This window comes from Dunckerocampus dactyliophorus, chromosome 4 (assembly GCF_027744805.1).
Source record: "Dunckerocampus dactyliophorus isolate RoL2022-P2 chromosome 4, RoL_Ddac_1.1, whole genome shotgun sequence".
In the NCBI taxonomy this organism is placed as follows: Eukaryota; Metazoa; Chordata; class Actinopteri; order Syngnathiformes; family Syngnathidae; genus Dunckerocampus; species Dunckerocampus dactyliophorus.
In genome coordinates this window covers 1,397,889-1,418,413 of record NC_072822.1, presented here as the reverse complement: position 1 = coordinate 1,418,413, position 20,525 = coordinate 1,397,889, and the positions used below count along the sequence as shown (strand labels likewise).

The 20,525-nt window shown below is 40.6% G+C and overlaps 1 protein-coding gene across 8 annotated transcripts in view; it reads right to left on the bottom strand.

Annotated features, from left to right (window-relative positions):
• wdfy3 (WD repeat and FYVE domain containing 3) overlaps positions 1-20,525 on the bottom strand; it is an 83,856-nt gene that overhangs the window by 52,266 nt on the left and 11,065 nt on the right. For all 8 annotated transcript variants that reach the window (XM_054774489.1, XM_054774490.1, XM_054774488.1 and 5 more), the window contains 11 exons: positions 9,882-10,092; positions 9,670-9,793; positions 8,263-8,372; positions 5,883-6,113; positions 5,614-5,806; positions 4,300-4,486; positions 4,071-4,237; positions 2,699-3,187; positions 1,572-1,682; positions 1,239-1,432; positions 44-315 (listed from right to left, as the gene is read on the bottom strand). In XM_054774489.1, coding sequence (XP_054630464.1) covers positions 44-315; positions 1,239-1,432; positions 1,572-1,682; positions 2,699-3,187; positions 4,071-4,237; positions 4,300-4,486; positions 5,614-5,806; positions 5,883-6,113; positions 8,263-8,372; positions 9,670-9,793; positions 9,882-10,061 — 2,258 coding nt within the window. In that variant the 5' untranslated portion in view covers positions 10,062-10,092. The remainder of the gene's footprint in view (positions 1-43; positions 316-1,238; positions 1,433-1,571; positions 1,683-2,698; positions 3,188-4,070; positions 4,238-4,299; positions 4,487-5,613; positions 5,807-5,882; positions 6,114-8,262; positions 8,373-9,669; positions 9,794-9,881; positions 10,093-20,525) is intronic.

Genomic DNA, 20,525 nt, shown 5'->3' with positions numbered 1-20,525 from the left:
GTTAAACTAAGGAAACGCGTCGTACAAATTGATCGGGCGATACCTCACGGCGTCGGCCAGCTTCTCGTACTGGATCTCCGTTCGGAAGAAGTGGGAGTTGGCGGGTTCGTAGCGCATGGCGGCCGTGAGTGTGCAGAAGACGGTGTGCAGCAGCTCGAAGACCTGGTTCTGGTTGACGCGCTCCCAGCCGAGCCGCGGCGGCTGGCACAGCGAGCGCTCCATGGCCACCAGCAGCGAGGTGACGTAGACGAAGCCGCCCACCTTGCGGAAGACGGTGCGCGTGCGGTGGCTCTCGCGAAGCACGGCCAGCAGAGCCTGCAGGGAGGGGGGGAGGGAGGCGGGGTGTTACGGACCTTGTTTTGTGCGCTGGGAACTGAAAGGTGACTTCTCCAAAGTGTTCCCACAAAGCTGGGGGGGGGAGCATTTTCAGAAAACTAAGTACTGGGGGCCGGACAATTGTTTGGGGGGGGGGAGCATTTTCAGAAAACTAAGTACTGGGGGCCGGACTTCTCCTTTGTGTATAACACATGCACTTCAGCAAATGACATGAATAAATGGCATGAATATAAAACAGACACACTCTGTTAATGCTCGTCAGATCCTCAATACGACAGGAGCTCTGCTGTTTTGAAGGCCCTACAGCAAAAACACTGGTCAAAGACCCTCTAAATAAGAGCAACGGTCTGCTGTTTTTAAGGATATACGGCAAAAACACAAGTCAAAGATCCTTTATAAGACACAAGCACTGTGCTGCTTTTCAGCTATACTGCAAAAAAGCTACTGTAGTCAAAGATGATGAGTCAAAGATCCTGTATAAGGAGCGCTCGGCTGTTTTTAAGGGCATACTGTAAAAAAGCTAGTCAAAGATCCTCTATAAGACGGAGAGGTGCTCGGCTGTTTTTAAGAACCTACTGCAAAAACACCAGTCAAAGATCCTGGAGGTAGAGGGGGTGGAATTAGCAGTGAAATGCTGACTGGTGTTGATGAACAGGTGCATGCATCTCTTCCATGCTTTTGTGCAGAGATGCTTAAGTGCATGCTATATTAGAGCACGTTTAATGCGTATTGATTATCTTTATGCGATTGCTGAATTCTCTCCAAAGCACCACCTCTGTTGTTTAGGGCGTATTCACGCTGGGCCGCTGTTTGTGGAACATTCTGTGGGATTTACTCTCCCTTAGGTGTGAGGTGCGAGTCAGGCACGGTGCTGTTGCGTGTTGGTGTGCGCGTGTTGTCACCCGCAGTATGTCCGTCTTGAGCTGGAGCTCGCGGGGCGGCGCCGAGTGCATGAGGCCCAGCAGGGTGCCCATGTCATCGTCCCCGCTGGGCGAGAGGACCAGCTGCTGGATGATGAGCAGGGCGTGCTCCCGACACTGGCGGTACTTGACGATGTTGTGCACGCAGCGGGCGCCGCCGAACTCCCTGAACAGCGCTGGCGGGGGGGGAGAAGACGAGCAAAATCTCAGCATTTTCACCAAGCGAATATTTTGAGATGGCACAGATCAAGACCTCGTGGAGTAGAAAGTGGCACAGGCAAATCAGGCTGTGTTCATAGGGCCGTGTGTTTTTACCTGCATTGGTGTTCATGGTGTGTGAGCCCTGCAGGAGCACCGTCAGAGTCTCCATGACCAGCCAGGCCAGCTGCTTCTGCTCCTCGGCCACGCTGTTGTTTTTACACTCAGCTGCACACACACAACACACATGATTAGGGGTGCACGACAATGATCGGACCCATATGACACAGATGAATTTGTTAACATTAAAAATAGCTCCAATAACCGTTTATTTATTTATTTATTTATTTATTTATTTTAAAGGCCCCAATGAGGCGAGATTCCCCTTATTGTGCGGGTGAGCAAATCAAGCGCTCCTTTTTTCTCTGCCTGGGATGTTAACGGCTCCCTGAGCTCACTTGTAAACAAATATTCACTTTCTGAGAAAGACATTTCGCGTGCTAGTTGTACCAAATGCCTGGTGATGACGGGTGGAAAAAACATCGAGCAAAAAACAAAAAAAAAACCTTATCAGCCCCCTGAAACGCCAGCGCCGCGGTCTTCAAAAAGTGCAAAATGGACCAGAGCCCTCCGTGATGTCACACTGGCTGCTCGGATCGTGTGTACAAATACAGTGCACCTTGCTGGGCCACAGCAGGTGGCTCCTTCCGCTCTATACTCCTATTTTCCTGACCGCCATTGAGGCACGCCAGCGGCTCGGAGCATGTGTCCGAAAATAGTGCACTTTGCTGGGCCACAGCAGGTGGTTCCCTTTGCTCTGTACTTCCAGTTCTCCTGACCTCCGCAGCAGCACACCGGCTGCTCGGAGCGTGTGCCCGAATATAGTGCACTTTGCTGGGCCACACCAAGTGGCTCCTCCTGTTCTATACTCTGGTTCTCCCGATAGTAGTGATGTGATAGCAGTAATGACATCATATTTGATTAGGACTAATCAACAGGTGACAGCTGGTCAAACTGAAATGTCTTCGGTTATCGGTACGATATCGGTCTTGGTTATCTGTTTATGCGTCTGTGTAGGCTCTCAGTCGTACAGGAGTTGTCCATCGAGGAAAAGGCTTCTTGAGACGTCATCTGTACTTCTGTGTAGAAGTTTATGTTAAAAGATATCGTGCATCTTTACAAACGACATATGCATATACAACTTATGCTTCAATGTGGGGATCGTGATAGGTCGGACTGCTCACCCTGGTCGTTGTCGTGCGGCGGCTGCTGCTGCTGCTGCGAGGCCGGGTCCTTGAGCAAGGCGGCGTACTTGTGCAAAAGGTTGACCAGCACCTCCAACAGGCCCACCTCCCTCAGCACGTCGCTGAACACCAGGTCATGGCGCGCCAGCTTGAGCAGCGTGCGCACGGCCGTGATGCTGCAGATGTGCGAGGTGCTGGCCTTGAGTAGCACGCTGACGCTGAACAACTCCTTGCACGGCACATAGTTGAGGCTGAAGACCACAAACTCGAGCAGCTCAAAGTACTTGGCCTGGGCCTCAGGGAGCTTGGCCACCCGCTCAGCAAACTGCGACAGCGTGTGCTGGGACTCCAGGATGAAGTAGTTGGCTGGCTCGGCGCCGTAGATGTTGCCTATGGCGTCCAGCAGCATGCAGGCCAGACGGCTGGTCTTTGCCTGCAGGAAGGCGTTCTGCAGCACCGAGAAGGCCTGGATGTTGCGGACTGTGTGGCCTGGAAGGAAAAATAAGACCCAAGAGGACAAACCTACATTAACATCTCAGTGTATTCTTCAATTAAATACTCTGAATACACCTCCTGTGCCGCAGCACCGTAGACTTGCTCACAATGACTGGAAATAATCCACAAAGGCAACAATGCAGTCATGGTGCGCATGGATGACCACGGGTTAATGTGTAACAGAGGGTGGAAGTGGTAATAAACGCACGGTACTCAACGTGAGGACGCCCTTAACGAGTGTGACGGGATAATTAGGAGAGCACGCGAACCCTCACCCTGCGAGCACTTCTGGCTGCGACTTAGCCCACAGCTGGAGCGCCATCAGGAGCTTTGAGAGCAACTACTCTGAATATTTACATCATAACAGCTTTTATTCCGCCATAGATGGCGCTAAACTAGGGCTAAAAGTTTCAGAAGATAAGTGTTCACTGCGAAAACTATTTCATGTCTTTATGCAACACACCATGCACACTCACGCCAAACATCTGAAAAGGACAAGAAAATATTAAATAAAATTTTAATCTGGAAAAAAAAGAAAATTCAAACAACATCAAAGCTCGAATTTTCAGCTTCAAGCTGTATTTTTTCCAAGTATGAAACGTTTGGCTCTAACATACCATTCCTGTTATTTTAGGATGGGTCAGTGGAACATCAAAGACAAAGATGTAAAAGCATTAGCATGCAGAAGGCTTCATCTCCACAAGAGAGACAGGAAGTGGAGTGGAGTCTTTCTCGGGATGAACAAACAAGGCAAGGCAACGGCGGCATACACACACACACACACACACACACACACACACACACACGTACTTTTAGACAAGTTTTAGGGTTTTGCGGTCTGGCTGGTTTGGAGCCAAGTGAAAGTCAAGAGGCACACCTTTGCCAGAAGGCTGCGGGAGAACGAAGCCGGGCAGCAGAAAGGGGGCACCGGTGGTCAGTCCGGCCGGTTTGAGCTCCGTCACGCCGTACGTGGTCAGACACGTGACCAGGTTGACCAGGTCCTTCAGGGCGTCTCTGGATTCGTCCTCCTTGGCCTGCTCCAGCCTACCCACAGAGAGGTTTGAAAGGTGAACTTTTCCAGAACTTTTCCACTGCCCTGGCCGTACCTCAGCATGAGATTGCACAGGAAGTTGTAGCCTTGGCACATTCGGAAATCGTCCAGCAGCGTCTGCGACACGTCGCTGGAGTCCTTGAGGAAGCAGGAGAGGCCGGCGAACATCTCCACGATCTCCAGAGGGGAAAGGTCGTCAGACTGCTGCATGTTCTGCACGCACGTGGCCAGGCATTTTTTCTCTGCGGACGAGAGACAAGAGACAAGATCCACGAGTGTAAGACCGTGGCGACATGAGCACCACCGCCAGCAGTGGACTCATGCTCAGATGACACCTCCTCACGCCATGTTTCGTCTTTTACGAGCAAACAATCAGAATGACCAAGTCATGTTGTGTTGCGTCTGTGTCTAGATAAAAACATTCACACATTAAAACAAATGATCCATTTCATTACTTGCAGCAACCAGCAGACGGAGCAAATAAGTCAGCCCTAACTAGTTTCCTACCTAAAATGGAAGTAGCAAAAACAGAAAGTAAGCAAAGTTATGCTGAATGCTAAATGAAATGAAATGAAATTCATAATATAAAGATGTAATTCATTACAAAATCAATTGAAAACTTAAATAGAAATGTTAAATTTAAGTCATTATGAATTTAATTAAACATAAAAAATAGAATTACTTAAAAATGAAATGTAACACTTGAAAATTGAAATATATTTTTTCAATAAAAAAAAAATTAATTTGATTTGTCCTTAAATTAAAACTTTAAAAAATTCATTAATTAAAAATGACATTTAAAACTTTCAACTTAAGTTTAAATTGTAAGTAATTAAATAGTTATATTAAATTCAAATATACAAAATGTAAGAAATAAAAATTTAATTAAAACATTTCAAAATTGAAATTTCCAATGAATATATTTTTTTATTTAATTTGCCTGTAAAATTAAACTACATATGAAAAAATCAATTAATTAAAAATTACATTTAAAACTTTTAAATTGATATTTACAATTTAAGCCAGTGGTCCTCGACCCCCAGGTTGGGTCATTTGGTACCGGGCCGCACAGAAAAAAAATAATTTCCATTATTTCAATTTTTTATGTTTTATTTTGAAAAGTGTGCCGGATTCTCTCTGTTACATCCGTCTCACTTGACGCATGTCCATTGTGGGTGTGCTAACTTTATCTCATATGCAGCACAGATAGACTACTACTGTATTTTTACCATTTTTCTTTCACCTCATATTTGGTGTGAAATGCTGATACTATGTGGGAATGCAGAAAGGTAAGTTTGGATGACTTATAGAGTCAAGTGCTGCGGGAAAGACTGCAGTCCATCCGTAGTAGGACGTGTTGCCTTCCTACCGTGTATGTATTTGACCACGTTGACGCTGAGGCCGTGTCGGGAGATGGTGGTGAGGACCTCGCCGGCGCTCCTCCTCCAGGGCAGGTTGTGGGGGGGGCACCAGGAAGTGATGGCACTGAACAGCAGGTGGAGGTCGTCCTTCTGGGCCAGCTCCTCGGCCGGCGACACGAAGGTGCACAGCTTGACGAGGATCTGCGGGGCAGAGAGGGGCGACGGGCCTGAGCGCTCGCCAACAAGGATCCTCCACTTAAGCGTGACGTTGTCGTACCTGGACGAACACCTTCTGGAGCAGCGCTCTGCGGTCGGCCAGGGGCAGCTCTGTGGGGGCGTTGCCCGGGCCCGGTGTCTTCTCCTGAGAGGGGGGCGGCGGGGGTGGAGGCGGCGGGGACGGGGCAGGTCCGACGGGGGCCTCGGCCATGTGGGGGAGGTCGAAGAAGAGGTAGAGGCATTTGACCAGCGTGGAGGGCACCGACATGGTCGTCATGCAGTCCACCGTTTTCTGATTGGACGGAAATGTTGCCCAGTTTTACTTCAACATTGAACATTTTAGATTCTAAAGTCAGTTTTGACAACCCAGCCCGAGTGGATCCGCGACCCACTTTTGGCTTCGAGGAGGGCCAGCGAGGACCATGTAGTGAAAAATCAAAGGATGACACTTTATGTTTTTTATTTTGCACATATTTCAACTTTCTTCTTCAACAATCTTCCTTTAAATATTTAGCCTTTATGCCCACAATATTACAACTTTTCAATATTACAATTAATAACAACATTATTTTGTTGTGTTTCCTTTAAAAAGAACTTTTTTTTTCTTTAATATTTAAACTCTACGCAACTAAAACCATCGCAAATTTGCGACTTTTCTCTTGATAGAATACGACATTTTTCTCTTCATTTTGGACTTCATTCTGGTCAAATTACAGCTGTTTTTTTTACATTTCAGCTGTTGTTTTCTTTTTGTAATTACGACATTATTTCCGTCATATTTTGGTGTTAGTCCTGTAATATTGTAACTTTTCCCCCAAACTAATTTTTTGAAAAAGTACAACTTTATTTTGTTTCTTATATTACTTTTAACTTGAGTTTTTCTTGAATATTTCAACTCTATACAGCGACGTGGACATTATTCTTCCTCATAGTATGAGCAGTTTATCCTCGTGAAATTGACACTTTCTATCTTTCTGAGAATTTGACTTTCTTGTCTTGATATTTTGACTTTATTCTCGTAAAATTACAGCAGTTTTTTCCCCCATTTTTGCTTTTTAAAAAATATTTTTACATCTATTTCATGACTTTATTGTAATTTCCTCCACAAACTCAATTGCTAATGTCCCCCCCCCAAAAAAAACATTTAAAAAAATTTCTAATTTCAAAATTATGCTACAAAAATGACATTTGTTTTCCTCATAATATTACGGGTTTTTTTCCGCAAAATATGTATCGCAAAGTATGTTACCAAAGTTACGTTCTTTTCATTTTTGCATATTTTGTTTTATAATTTGCCAACTATTTCATGACTTTACTCCCCTAATATTGGAACTTGCCCCCATAGACATTCTACAGAAATGACAACTTTATTTACTTTGGTTTGTTTCTCATATTACGATTTTTTCTTGAATATTTTGACTCTGCGCTACTAAAATGACATTATTTTTCCTTAGAATATTTCTACGTTATTCTTGTAAAATTTGGACTTTTTTTCTTGATAGAATCCAACTTTTTTCTCTTAATATTTGGACTTCATTCACGTAACATTACAGCTGCTTTTTCCATTCCTGTTGTGTTTTTTTCATTATGATTTTATTCTCATAAAATTTGAACTTTATTTTTGTAACATTACAACTTCTTCCGCAACCTCAATTTGCAAACAACCTTATTTGTTGTTTTGTTTGTTTGTCATAATATTCCTTTTTTTTTCCCTTTGATATTTCAACTCATCATTTTTGAGACGTCATCTGTACTTCTGTGAAGAAGGTGTCGGACGTTTCGCTCCTCATCCGAAGAGCTTCGTCAGTGAACTAATAAGTGCTGGTAGCTTTAGTTTAGTTCGCTGACGAAGCTCTTCGGATGAGGAGCGAAACGTCTGACACCTTCTTCACAGAAGTACAGATGACGTCTCAAGAAGCCTTTTCCTCGATGGACAACTCCTGTACGACTGAGAGCCTACACAGACACAAACTCAGCATTTTATCACGTTATTGGTTTATCACGATATTTTGACTTTATTCTTGTACAATTACAGCTGGGTTTGTTTTTACCTTTCTGCTCTCATTTTTTTTCCTTTTCATTTTCCAACTTTCTTCTTGTAAATGTTCTTTTCGTAACTTCATTCCCGTAATATTTTGACTTTATTCTTGTCTAATTCTAACTTGTTTTTGCTCATAATATTACAACTATTAAAAAATAACTTTTTTTCTGCGCTAGTTCAACTTTATGCGACTAAACAACGTTATTCTTCCTCATAATATTACAGCCTTATTCTCGTAACATTAAAAACAATTTTAAAAATACGATTATTAATAAACAAGTTAGACTCTATTCTTGTAAACTGACTTCAAACGTTTTTCCCATCACCACGGGCGCACGCTTTACTATTAATATTATTATTATTTTATAGTTTTTAATAAGATTGTTTGGCGTGCACGGACCTGTCCCGAGGAGGCCAGCAAGTTGATGGTGGTGAGGAGCATCCAGCCTCGACTGGCCTCCTCACTCTGGTTGACCTCCAGGAAGTGAACGATGGCTCGACTGGCCGCCTCTGCACAAGCACACAGACAAAGCACAATGGACGCTTACGAAGACCATCAACCATCTTGAAAAGACAGTACCCGGGTTGAGACACGGCACGGGTCAAATAGAACTACACAGGCGTGTCAAACTCATCGGTCACATTAAGCATTTTTCTCGCATTTTGCATGTTTTATTGAAACTCCTGTGTCACGCCAACCACGCCTTTTACGCTAAAAACATCCTTGGAATGCAAAAAGATGCTTTCATGCTAACAACACCTGCATCGTGTTAAGAAAGCATCCGACAAACTATACTGCTCAAAAAAATGAGAGGAACACTTGGAAAACACATCAGATCTAAACTGGGGAAAAATGATGTTGAATATGTTTCCTGATAATAAGTGGGTGATGTATTAGTAACAAAATGATGCCACATCATTTGATAGAAATGAAAATGATCACCCTATAGAGGGGGGAAATCAAAGACACCCCAAAAATGAAAGTGAAAAAATGATGCAGCACACTGGTCCATTTTGCTAAAATGTCATTGTAGCAACTCAAAATGATTCTCAGTAGTTTGTGTGGCCCCCACGTGCTTGTACGCATGCCTGACAACGTCGGGGCATGCTCCTAATGAGACTAAAAACCCCTGCATCATATTAAAAAGCATCCGCATCTGCTAACAAAGCACCTGCGTCATGTTGAAAATCTGTGCACTATGCTAACATACCATCTGAGTCATGCCCAAAACATCTGTGTCATATTAAAAAAAACATCTGTGTCATGCTAACAATAAATCTGTCTCATGCTAAAAATCAGCCTATCATGCTAACAAAGCACCTGCATCATGCTAAAAACCTCTGTATCATGTTAAAAAACATCTGTCATCCTGACAACACATCGGTCTCATGCTAAAAATCTGTGCATCATGCTAACATAACATCTGCCTAATGCCCAAAACATCATCAGGTTAAAAACAGCTGTGTAATGCTAAAAACACCAGTCATGCTACAAATCTGCGCATTATGCTAATAACCTCTGCATCATATTAAAAAACATGTGTCATGCTAAAAATCTGCGCATCATGCAAACAAAGCACCTGCGTCATGCTAAAAATCTGTGCATCATGCTAACAAAACAAAACATGCTAGTCGCTAAAATCCTTTGCGTGGCACTAAACCAAGACTTTTCACAATAAAAACATGTGCACCATGCTAAGAAAAAAACATCTGTGTCTCACGCTAACAACATCTGCGGAAGGCTAAAACATCTGTGTGGTGTTTTGCTGCAACACACTTGCCAGCGCATGTGCACTGTGTGACTCACCGGTGGACTTGTTGGAGGCTCTCCTCCTGATCTCGGTCACCATGAGGCGTGACACCTGGGTGGTGAACTGAAGCAGGTCGGAGAACTTCTCTGTCATGCTGCCGGGCGGAGCGTTCCCGAACACCTGCGAACCGGGAGGCGCGGTGAGCCGATCGGAACATGGCGGGAGAGAGAGCTGAGAATACTTGCGAACGGAGGCGTGGCGGACGTACCCGGTAGAAGACGGGCAGCATCATGTACAGCTTCTCCTCCTGCTCCTTCTGGGTCATGTGGCGAGGAGGGTGGCACAGCTCGGAGAAGAGGCGGCGCAGGTGCATCAGGCCCAGGGCGTTGTCCTGCGGGCTGCACTCCTCCTGCCGCGGACGCCCCATGATCCTCTTCATCATGTTCATCTTCAGCGGCTTGCTGAGGGCAAACGTGGCCCTGTCGAGGCACACACATACTCAGCATCCATCATACACCTTCTTTTCTTCAGATTGTGAATTTACTCTCACAAAATTACAGCTGCTTTTTTCCCCATTTTTGCTGTTGCTGTTATTTTTTAATTTTCCAAATATTTTTGATTTTATTCTCAGAATATTTGGACTTTATTGTCCTAACATTAGAACTTTTTCCGCAACCTAATACTCCAAAAATGACAACTTCATCCGTTGCTTTTTGTTTGTTTCTCGTAATATAAATTTTTGTTATTTTTTCTTTAATATTTTTAAAAATGACATTATTTTTCCTCATAATATTACAGGTTTATTCTCGCAAAATTGCACTTTTTTTCTTGTTAGAATATGACTTTTTTCGCTTAATATTCTGACTTTATTCTCCTAAAATTACAGCTGTTTTTTTCCATTTTTGCTGGGGGGGGTTTTCCCCAAATATTTCAACTTTGTTTGTTTCTCATAATATTATTATTTTTTTAATATTTCAAAAATGACATTATTTTTCCTCATAATATTCCGAGTTTATTCTCGCAAAATCGAGTGTTTTTTTTCTTGCTAGAATATGACTTTTTTCGCTTAATATTTTGTTTATTCTCCTAAAATTACAGCTGTTCTTTTCCATTTTTGCTGGGGGTTTCCCCCAAAATATTTCAACTTTCTTTGTTTCTCGTAATATTCTTTTTTTTCTTTAATATTTAAAAAATGACATTATTTTTCCTCATAATATTACACGTTTATTCTCGCAAAATTGCACTTTTTTTCTCGTTAGAATACGACCTTTTTCGCTTAATATTCTGACTTTATTCTCCTAAAACTACAGCTGTTTTTTTTTTTCAATTTTTGCTGGGGGGTTTTTCCTAAAATATTTCAACTTTCTTTGTTTCTCGTAATATGATTTTTTTCTTTAATATTTCAAAAATGACATTATTTTTTCTCATAATATTACATGTTTAGTCTCCCAAAATCGCGCAGATTTTTTCTCGTTAAAAGACAACTTTTTTCGCTGCATTTTTTTACTTTATTCTCCTAAAATTACAGCTTTTTTTCCCCATTTTTGCTGGGATTTTTCCCCAAATATTTCAACTTTCTTTGTTTCTCATAATATTATTATTTTTTCTTTATTCTTGTGAATTGACTGCTGAGTTTTCCATTTTTGCTGCTGTTTTTGTGTGTTTGTTTTCTTGTTAAATTATATCTTAAGAATGTGCCATGGCCCCTGGGTCGCACTTTGGACATTATTTTTCCTCATAAAATTACCAGTTTATGCTTTTACAAGTTCAATTTAGAATGAAACTTTTTTCTCTTAATATTTTGACTTTTTTCTCTTAAAATTACAGCTATAAACATTTTTTCATGTCTGCTGCTATTTTTTTCACCAACAAAACACAAGTTTTTTCTTGCAAATGTTCTTCTCATTTTGACTTTATTCCCAGAATATTTTGACTTTATTCTTATAACAGAACTTTTTCCGCCATCAAATTTTCAAAAAATTACAATTGTATTCATTATTTTGTTTTTAATAATATTACAACTTGTTACAATAACAATTTATTTACAAATATAACACCATCACCATTTACAATTTTCACATTTGGAACTAAACTGCGTGTGTGCTTCACGTTCTCTCACTTCCTCCTTGCTGTCGTGTGTGTTTTATTGCATTTTCCGCATGCCAAGCTCTTACCAAATGCACTTCTACCACCTTGTCGCTGTTTTGATGGCTTAAAACTGCTGTAAAAATGACGTCCAAAGTGAAGGTTATTCTTATAAAATTCTGACTATTTCTTAAGACATGATAACTTTTTCTTTGAATATTTTGATTTTACTCTTGTAACATTACTACTGATTTTTCCCATTTTTTCTGTTAGCTTTGCCGCAAAAAAAAAAAAAAAACGCGGGTTGCAAATGGCCCCCAGCACCCACTTTGGACATAATTTTCCCTCATAATATTACCAGTTCATGCTTGGAAAATTGCAACTTTTTTCTCATTAGAATACAACTTTTTTATTTTAATATTTTGAATTCATTCTCGTAAAATTGCGGCTGTTTTTTCTTTTATTTCTGCTGTTGTTTTTTTTTATTTTGCAAATATTTGAACTTTATTCTTAAATAATCTTCATCAATGTTCCTCTCGCAGTATGATGACTTTATTCTCTGAATATTTTGGCTTTATTCTCACAACATTGCAACTTTTTCCGCAGTCAATTTTTCCAAAAATTACAACTTTATTCACTATTTTGCTTGTTTTTCATGCTAATAAAATGACATTCTTTTTCTTCATAATATTAGGACTTTATTCTTGGAAATGTATGACTTTTTCTTATTACATTACAACTTTTTTCTTTACAGTATTATCGCAAAATTGCAGCTGTTATTTCATTTCTGCTGTTTTTTCCCCCCCAATATTTAAACTTTCTTTGAGTGCATTTTCTTATTGTACTTCTGACTTTATTCACATAATATTTGGACTTCATTCACATAATATTTTTACTTTTTTGGACACTTTGGACAACCCTGCATTAGCTCAACTTAGCAAAGACATCTTTTGACCGAGCAAACGGCCTCGCCAGCTTTCGCCGTCCGCTATCAGTCAGCAGGAAACTCTTGAAACAGGATGTTCCAAAAATTTTGCTGCTGATGTGGTTCGCGGTTCCTCAAATTGAAAACATTTCAAACAGCCAGGAAGTCGATTCTCAGTGACCCCGCGTGATGCATCAAGAGCCTGCAAATGGCGGACGCCACAGGGCAACCATCTCGTGACGCGGCGTGTTCCATTGGTAAGGCAAATGGACTCAACACAGACGCGGCGTGGAATGAAGCACCAGCGCCACACACGATGACCCTGCAGACGGAATATTCTGACGACAGACTTCCACACCGAAGCATCAGCGGCGGCGGCACACGAACCAGGCTCTTGCCAAGATAGAAAGTTGGGCAACAAGCAAGCGAGTTGAAAAGCTGCCAAGTTCCACAGAAAAACTCACTCCGCAACACAAACATTAGGACCGGGGCGGGTGTGACAACGCCGAGCCCACCGGGATGGTTCTTGAGTCACTCGCCGAAAGCAGGCAACTCACACGGACACCTGGTGAAATGTTAGAATAGATTCTGATTCACCGCATCCAGAAACTGTGAAGGTCACCTGGTCTGACTACCAAGACCACATTACTGTTTTGGTTTCTGCCACCAGTCCAAAACCTGCAAACCTACGCTCCTTACTGTTTCCCATCCATGCATTTATTTGTGATTTGGCGCTACCCGTTTGCCCCTCACTCAGAAACACGCACCTGAGAATAAGAAGACGTCGCAGGAGGGATCAATAAAGTAGGAGTCCTGAATAAGGAATATTAAAAGGAATATTTTCATAGTTAGAGCATAGAAAACCTGTTTAGGACCTTCGAAATACGGTTTTAAACATTATCAGAGCCCTCTAGACAAGACATAACATCTGTACAGTCACCTTTACACTTCTATTACCCAATACAATAGACATAAAAGAAAAGACATACTGTATAATACCTGTTTACGACCTTCTAAATATGGTTTTAACACTGTTAGAGCCCTTTAGACATGAAATAACACCACGATACAACTGCTGCACTCCTATTTTCCAACATAGTAGACATAATAAGAGAAAATAAGACCTATAACACATACAAAACCTGGTTACAAACTCCTAAATACCATTTTAAATATTATCAGAGCCCTCTAGACATACAAAAACACCCCTATAGTCACCTTTACACTTCTAATACCAATATAGTGACATAATACGACAAAATAAGACATAGAAAACCTGATTATGACCTTCTAAAGATGTTTTTTTTAACATTATTAGAGCCCTCTAGACATGAAATAACACCCCTACAGTCACCTTTACACTCCTATTACTCAATACAGTGGACATAATAAGAGAAAGATAGACATAAGACTTGTGCTTGTGTGTGCTGCTGTAAATGTGTTCCTGCTGGGGGAGCTGAGAAGGGGGGCAGACAGGAAGTGACGTTCAGAGTTGAGTTTTAGCTTGGTACGTGTTGCGCCCGCAACAGTGGCCCATGTTAGGGATTATTGTGCCTGTTGTGAGATCATTCAAACCTTGTTGTTCCGGCCATCGGGTCTGGTGCTTGTGTGTCTCACCCAACAATACCGCATCATGACTGACACCTAGTGACCAGTGTAGAACACGACATATCATCATATCGTCTCCTGAATGCCTTGTTTGTAATTTACTTCATTTAGCCATTTTAATGCTTGAAGATTTAGGTAAAAATTGTTTAAATATGTTTTCTTTTTTTACTAATAATAGTTTGTACTTCACCATGAAACAGCACGATTTATTCATTTATTTTGGAAAAGTATTTTTGGTAGCGTGAAGCCTGGCTACAGTGAAGTGTGAAGTGGCGAGGGATTACTGGATTTATTTATTACTCACTTTTCTATAAAGGCGTCATGCCCAATTCTGCAAATTTGGCCTGATGTCACCCCCCCCACCAGTGTCACAAAATAGATTGCGGTCCTGTGGGAAAAGAAGAGTGCGTAGTATTAAAAGCTAACCCTTCATTAGTTGTCCGTTGAGCTGAAGGCTTCAACGTTACATACAGGAATTCAACCACAATAAGTACCCAATAAAAAGCGCATTGCCGCTTTATTGACAGCACTCGTCTGGAACATGCATTCAGCGATATAGTTCAGCCGACACCAACAGCACCGCGTGCTGCCTTCATGGCAGCTACAGCAGGATGTAAACACAACACTGCCGCAATGGAGGACACGCCAGCGTTGACAGGACGGCGGAACGGAGAACGCAGCGGGCCAGGACCACAAACTGGGCCAAACACATGTCATACGAGTCGGCATAAGGCAGGCAGTGATCCACACACAAACAAAAGGCTTAGTGGTCCCTCCTCCTCCTCCTCCTACTCCTCCTCCTCCTCCAGGACATCGCCTACTAGATCCTTGCAGAACACTCGTGCAGAAAGTGGGCACAGCAGACATTCACCTGGCAGAAGCTCTCTGCCACAAAGGCCAGCACGAAACACTTCCTGCAGGTGTCCCAACACTTTTGTCTGTGGTGTTTCTATATTCGACAACTGAAGAAGTCCTGGATCTAAAAAGCAGCAATTCCAGTCTTTCCCCACACATCGCACGCACCTGGTCTGCCAGGGAATAAGAAGACGTTACAGGAGGGATCCGTGTTCACTATTGTGGCGGAGCTCGAGTCGCACATGAACTAGTCTAGAGGAAATACTTCTGCTTGCTGCAAGTCACCTTTACACTCCTATTACCCAATATAGTAGCCATAAGAGAAAATAAGACCGAGAAATCCTGTTTAGGGCCTTCTAACTACGTTTTGTAACATTATTAGAGCCCTCTAGAAATGAAATAACACCCCTATAGTCACCTTTGCATTCCCATTACCCAATACAGTGGACATAATAACAGAAAATAAGACATATAAGACTTAGAAAACCTGTTTAGGACCTTCTAAATATGATTTTTAAACATTATTAGAGCCCTGTAGACATTAAATAACACCCCTATAGTCACCTTTACACTCTTCTTACCCAATCTAGTAGACACAGTATCAGAAAATAAGATATAAGACATACAAAACCATACAAATCACAAAAGAAAATAAGACATAGAATACCTGTTTACGACCTTCTAAATATGGTTTTAACATTATTAGAGCCCTCTGGACATGAAATAACACCCCTAGTCACCTTTACAATATAGTAGACACAGTAACAGAGAATAAGACACAGGACATACAAAACCTGTTTACAACCTTCTAAATACGTTTTTTAACATTAGGGCCCTCTAGACATGAAATAACACCCCTATTCCCCCGTTACACTCCTATTACGCAATATAGTAGACATAATAAGAGAAAATAAGACATATACGACATAGAAAACCTGGTTACAATCTTCCAAATACGCTTTTTAACATCATTAGAGCCCTCTAGACAAGAAATAGCACCCTTATATTCACCTTTGCACTCCTATTACCCAATATAGTTGACATAAGAGAAAATAAGATATATTAGACATAGAAAACCTGTTAACTACCTTCTAAATACGCTTTTTAACATTATTAGAGCCCTCTAGACATGAAATAACACCCCTATAGTCACCTTTACGCTCCGATTACCCAATATAGTAAACATAAGAAAAAATAAAACATAGAAAACCTGCTTACGACCTTCTAAATATGCTTTTTAACATCATTAGGGCTGTCTAGACATCAAATAACACCCCTGTAGTGACTGTTGCACTCCTTTTACCCAATATAGTAGACATAATCAGAGAAAATAAGACATAGTAAACCTGTTTATGATCTTCTAAATGTGATTTTTAACACTATTAGAGCCCTCTAGACATGAAATAACACCCAATATAGTAGACATAATAAGAGGAAATAAGACTACATGGGTGTTGTTTCACATCAAGAGGGCTCTAATAATGTTAAAAAGCGTATTTAGAAGGGTGTAAACAGGTTTCCTATGTCTTATTTTCTCTTCTTATGTCTACTACATGTAAAGGTGACTATACTAGACATACTGTACCAATATAGCAGACATAATAAGAGAAAATAAGACTACAGGGGTGTTATTTCATGTATAGAGGGCTCTAATAATGTTAAAACCATATTGAGAAGGTTGTAAACAGGTTTTCTATGTCTTATGTCTACTATATTGAATAGTAGGTGTGTACAGGTGACTATCGGTGGGTTTATTTCATGTCTACAGGGCTCTCGTAATGTTAAACCCGTATTAATAAAAAGGTCCTAAACAGGTTTTGTATGTCTTATCTTCTCTTATTACAGTATGTCTAGTATATTGGGTAATATGAGTTTAAAGGTGACTATAGGGGTCTTTTTTCATTTCTAGAGGGCTCTAATAAAGTTAAAAAGCATATTTAAAAAGGTGGTAAATACTGTAGGTTGTCTGTGCTGTTGCTGTTGTACGTGCATTTTGTTATCGAGTGCGGCTGCTAAATAGTCTGCCACGGGGCCAAAGAAAGTAGCGAGTGGCAGCACTCTGATAAAGAAGGTGAGAATTGATTGAATTCAACATGGCCAGGATGTACAGGAAGTTTGCATCCACAGTAAGTTCCATCCATTTATCAGTATTTCACGTTGATTTCTGCATGTAAAACTGTAATTATTCTCAATACAAATGTATTTTTTGTTAATATTTTTGGGAGTCTGGAATGGCTTAATTGGATTTTCATACTTGCATCAGTTTCGGTTGGGAACGTTTGGGAATGAATGAATAACACCAACCGAGGTATCACTGTACTCTATCTGTTTTGCTATTCATGTTTTTGGCCTCCCACGGCGTCCATAAAGCATTCACTTTACATACGTTTCTTTGGCAACAAGCTGAAAGTAGTCACCGAGCACACAAAACCTCAGCATTAGCCTGAGTCAACATCTGAATCATTTTGAAGCACCAAAAATAGCTGTGCTGCATCTCGCTCCATGACCACAGTCAATCTACAGTATAAGAACAAATCATCCGTACGCAAAGCAGGCTAATCATGCTGCTTTCTAGACCACCCGTCCAGTCTCTTTCTCCAGGCTACAGTCAGTGGGACCCCGAAAATTAGGATTTTGGAATGCAACAACTCCCCCAGTGCCACTAAAATGTTTCCTTGTCATATTACCAGTTTATTCTATTAAATTGCGACTTGTTTTCATCGTTAGAATACGACTTGTTTCTCGTAATATTTTGACTTTATTTTCGTAACACTGTCACCTTTTCTGCAACCTACAGTATGTATTTTTAAATGACAAATGTATTTTTTACCATTTATTATCCTTTTTCAACTTAATGCTACTAAAATGACATTATTTTTCCTCATATTATTACGTCGTTATTCTCAGAAAAATAATACTTTTTCTCATTTGATGACAACTTTTTTCTGCTAATATTTTTTACTTTATTTTCTGAATATTACAGCTGTTTTTTGAATTTCTACTGTTGCTGTTTTTTTTATTATTATTATTTTACAACTACTTCAAACTTTTTTCTTATAAATTTAATCTCGCAATATTACGACTTTATTTCCACCATATTATAACTTTTTCCCCTCAAACTAATTTTCAAAAAATGACAACTTTATTTCTGTTTTGTTTGCTTTGTTTTGCTAAATATAATGACTTTAAAAAAATTATTTAATATTTCAACTTCATGCACTAAAATGCGATTATTTTCCTCATAATATTACCAGTTTATTGTTGTAAAATTGAAACTTTTTTCCCTCGTTAGAATACGACTTGTTTATCTTAATATTTTGTCTTTATTCTCCTAACATTGTAAGCTTTTCCGCAACCTAATTTTGAAAAAATTTTAACTTCATTCAAACTTGTATTTAATATCTTATATTCAAACTTTCTACTTAGAAATTTTCTTCTCGCAATATTATGACTTTATTCCCAGAACATTCTAACTTTTTTTCCCCAAATTTTCCAAGTATGACAACTTCACTTTGTCCTTCATAATAAAAGAACCTAAAAAATATTATATTTATTCTTTAATAATTCAATTCTGTGCAACTAAAATGACATTATTTTCCTCATAATATTACATGTTTATTCTTGTAAAATTGCAACTTTTTTCCTCGTTAGAATACGACTTGTTTCTATTCATATTTTGACTTTATTCTCCTAACACTGTAACCTTTTCCGCAACCTAATTTTCTAAAATATTACAACTTTATTTGTTATTTTGTTTGTTTTTCATAATATAGAACTACAAAGAAAGAATTTTTTTTCAACTTTATGCCACTAAAATGAAATTTTTTTCCTTATAATATTAGGACGTTACTCTCATAAAAATACAACTTTTTTGTCTTCATATTTTGACTTTATTCTTGTAAAATTACGGCTGATTTTTGCAGTTGTTTCTTATTTATTTATTTATTAAATCAAGTGCTCAAGGTGTGCTTCAGTATTTTGGAATACAACAACAAGTCCCCACGTGAAAAAGAGGCTAGCTGCCGAGCCAACAAGCTAACAACGTCAAGCTTTTTTTTTTTTTGCCCACCTTAAAGTCCCGCAACAATCTCATCTTGGCTGAAGCAAGAAAGTGAGTTGAAGGCACCAGTGGAATGTGGACTCCTGAGAGCTTATCAAAGCCTTCTCTTCCAGCAAACGTCAAGTGCGATGAGCGTCTCACCGAGTTAAAGCTAACCTCCGAGAGACGGAGGCACCCGATGTCCCGGAAAAGCCCAAAGTCTTCAAAGAGCTCCCCGGAGCGCGTGACGTAAACGCGGGAACCTCTCCTGCTTGCTGAAACTCTCTGCGAGGGGAATCTGGAACCCTGGGAGCTCCGACGGAGAAGAAAGCGGCTCGGCAGCAGGGGTGCGCCCTATTCCGATACGTGACTGTGGATATCTGCCGATACGCAAGAGGCAACTGGCAAACACGCCAAAAGAATATCAGCAAATACAGCTGGGAGAATATCAGCAAACTGCACTCAGCCTGATGCGTTCACGGCTTCACAGAAAACAACAAAACTTTAACACACATACATTCTGGGTCCCCACATTAGCATTATTGGTGATTTGATATGAGGCTGTAATAAACTCCTCTCTACAGGCAAGTGTGATATTGTAGCGACCCGGAGGTGTGTGTGTGTGTCGGTTCTTCTAGCTATGTGTGCTGACAACATGGATCGGAAATCTGCGCAGGTGGTATCGGCAACTTCCGATACGTGAATTACGCCGGCATCGCAGCCCGACACCGATACTGGCTGGGATCGACCCCGTGCCTAGGTTATGGTGGAAGACAGGGGGGCAGTGAAATGAATTACAGCTGCCGGTCCCCACGAAACACGTCAATAAAACACTGTGAGAACGCCGGCAGAACGACACGCGACCGACGGCCCTGCAATCCCTTTGTGGCGGGACGTCAGAGGACCCTTGCTCCTGACTCGACAACTGTCGATGGCAGGAAGTACTAAAGAAAGTTTTGTGTCACAGTTAAAACCTTACAGCAGGGGAGTCCAAATTGTTTTTTTATTGGCCAGCAACACATTCAAAAATATCATGTAACAAGAAGGGGAGAAAAAACAGCAAAAATCAAAAAATCTGCAGTAATTTTACAAGAATAAAGTCAAATTATTAAGGGACAAAAATATATTGTAATCTACCGAAAAAAAAGTCATTATTATGGGAATAAGGTCGTAGTATTGTGAGGAAACATAATGTCATTAGTGGCATTTTTCGGATATTGTTTTTTCTCGTAATATTATGAAAAACATTTTTAGACAATTACATTGTGGAAAAACGTATAATGTTACGAGAATAAAGTCAATATAGGATAGCAATAAAGTTCAAATGACAGGAAGAAAACTGAAATAGTTGGAAAAAATTTTAAAAGGGAAAAAAAGCTGTATTTAAACAAGCAAAAGTC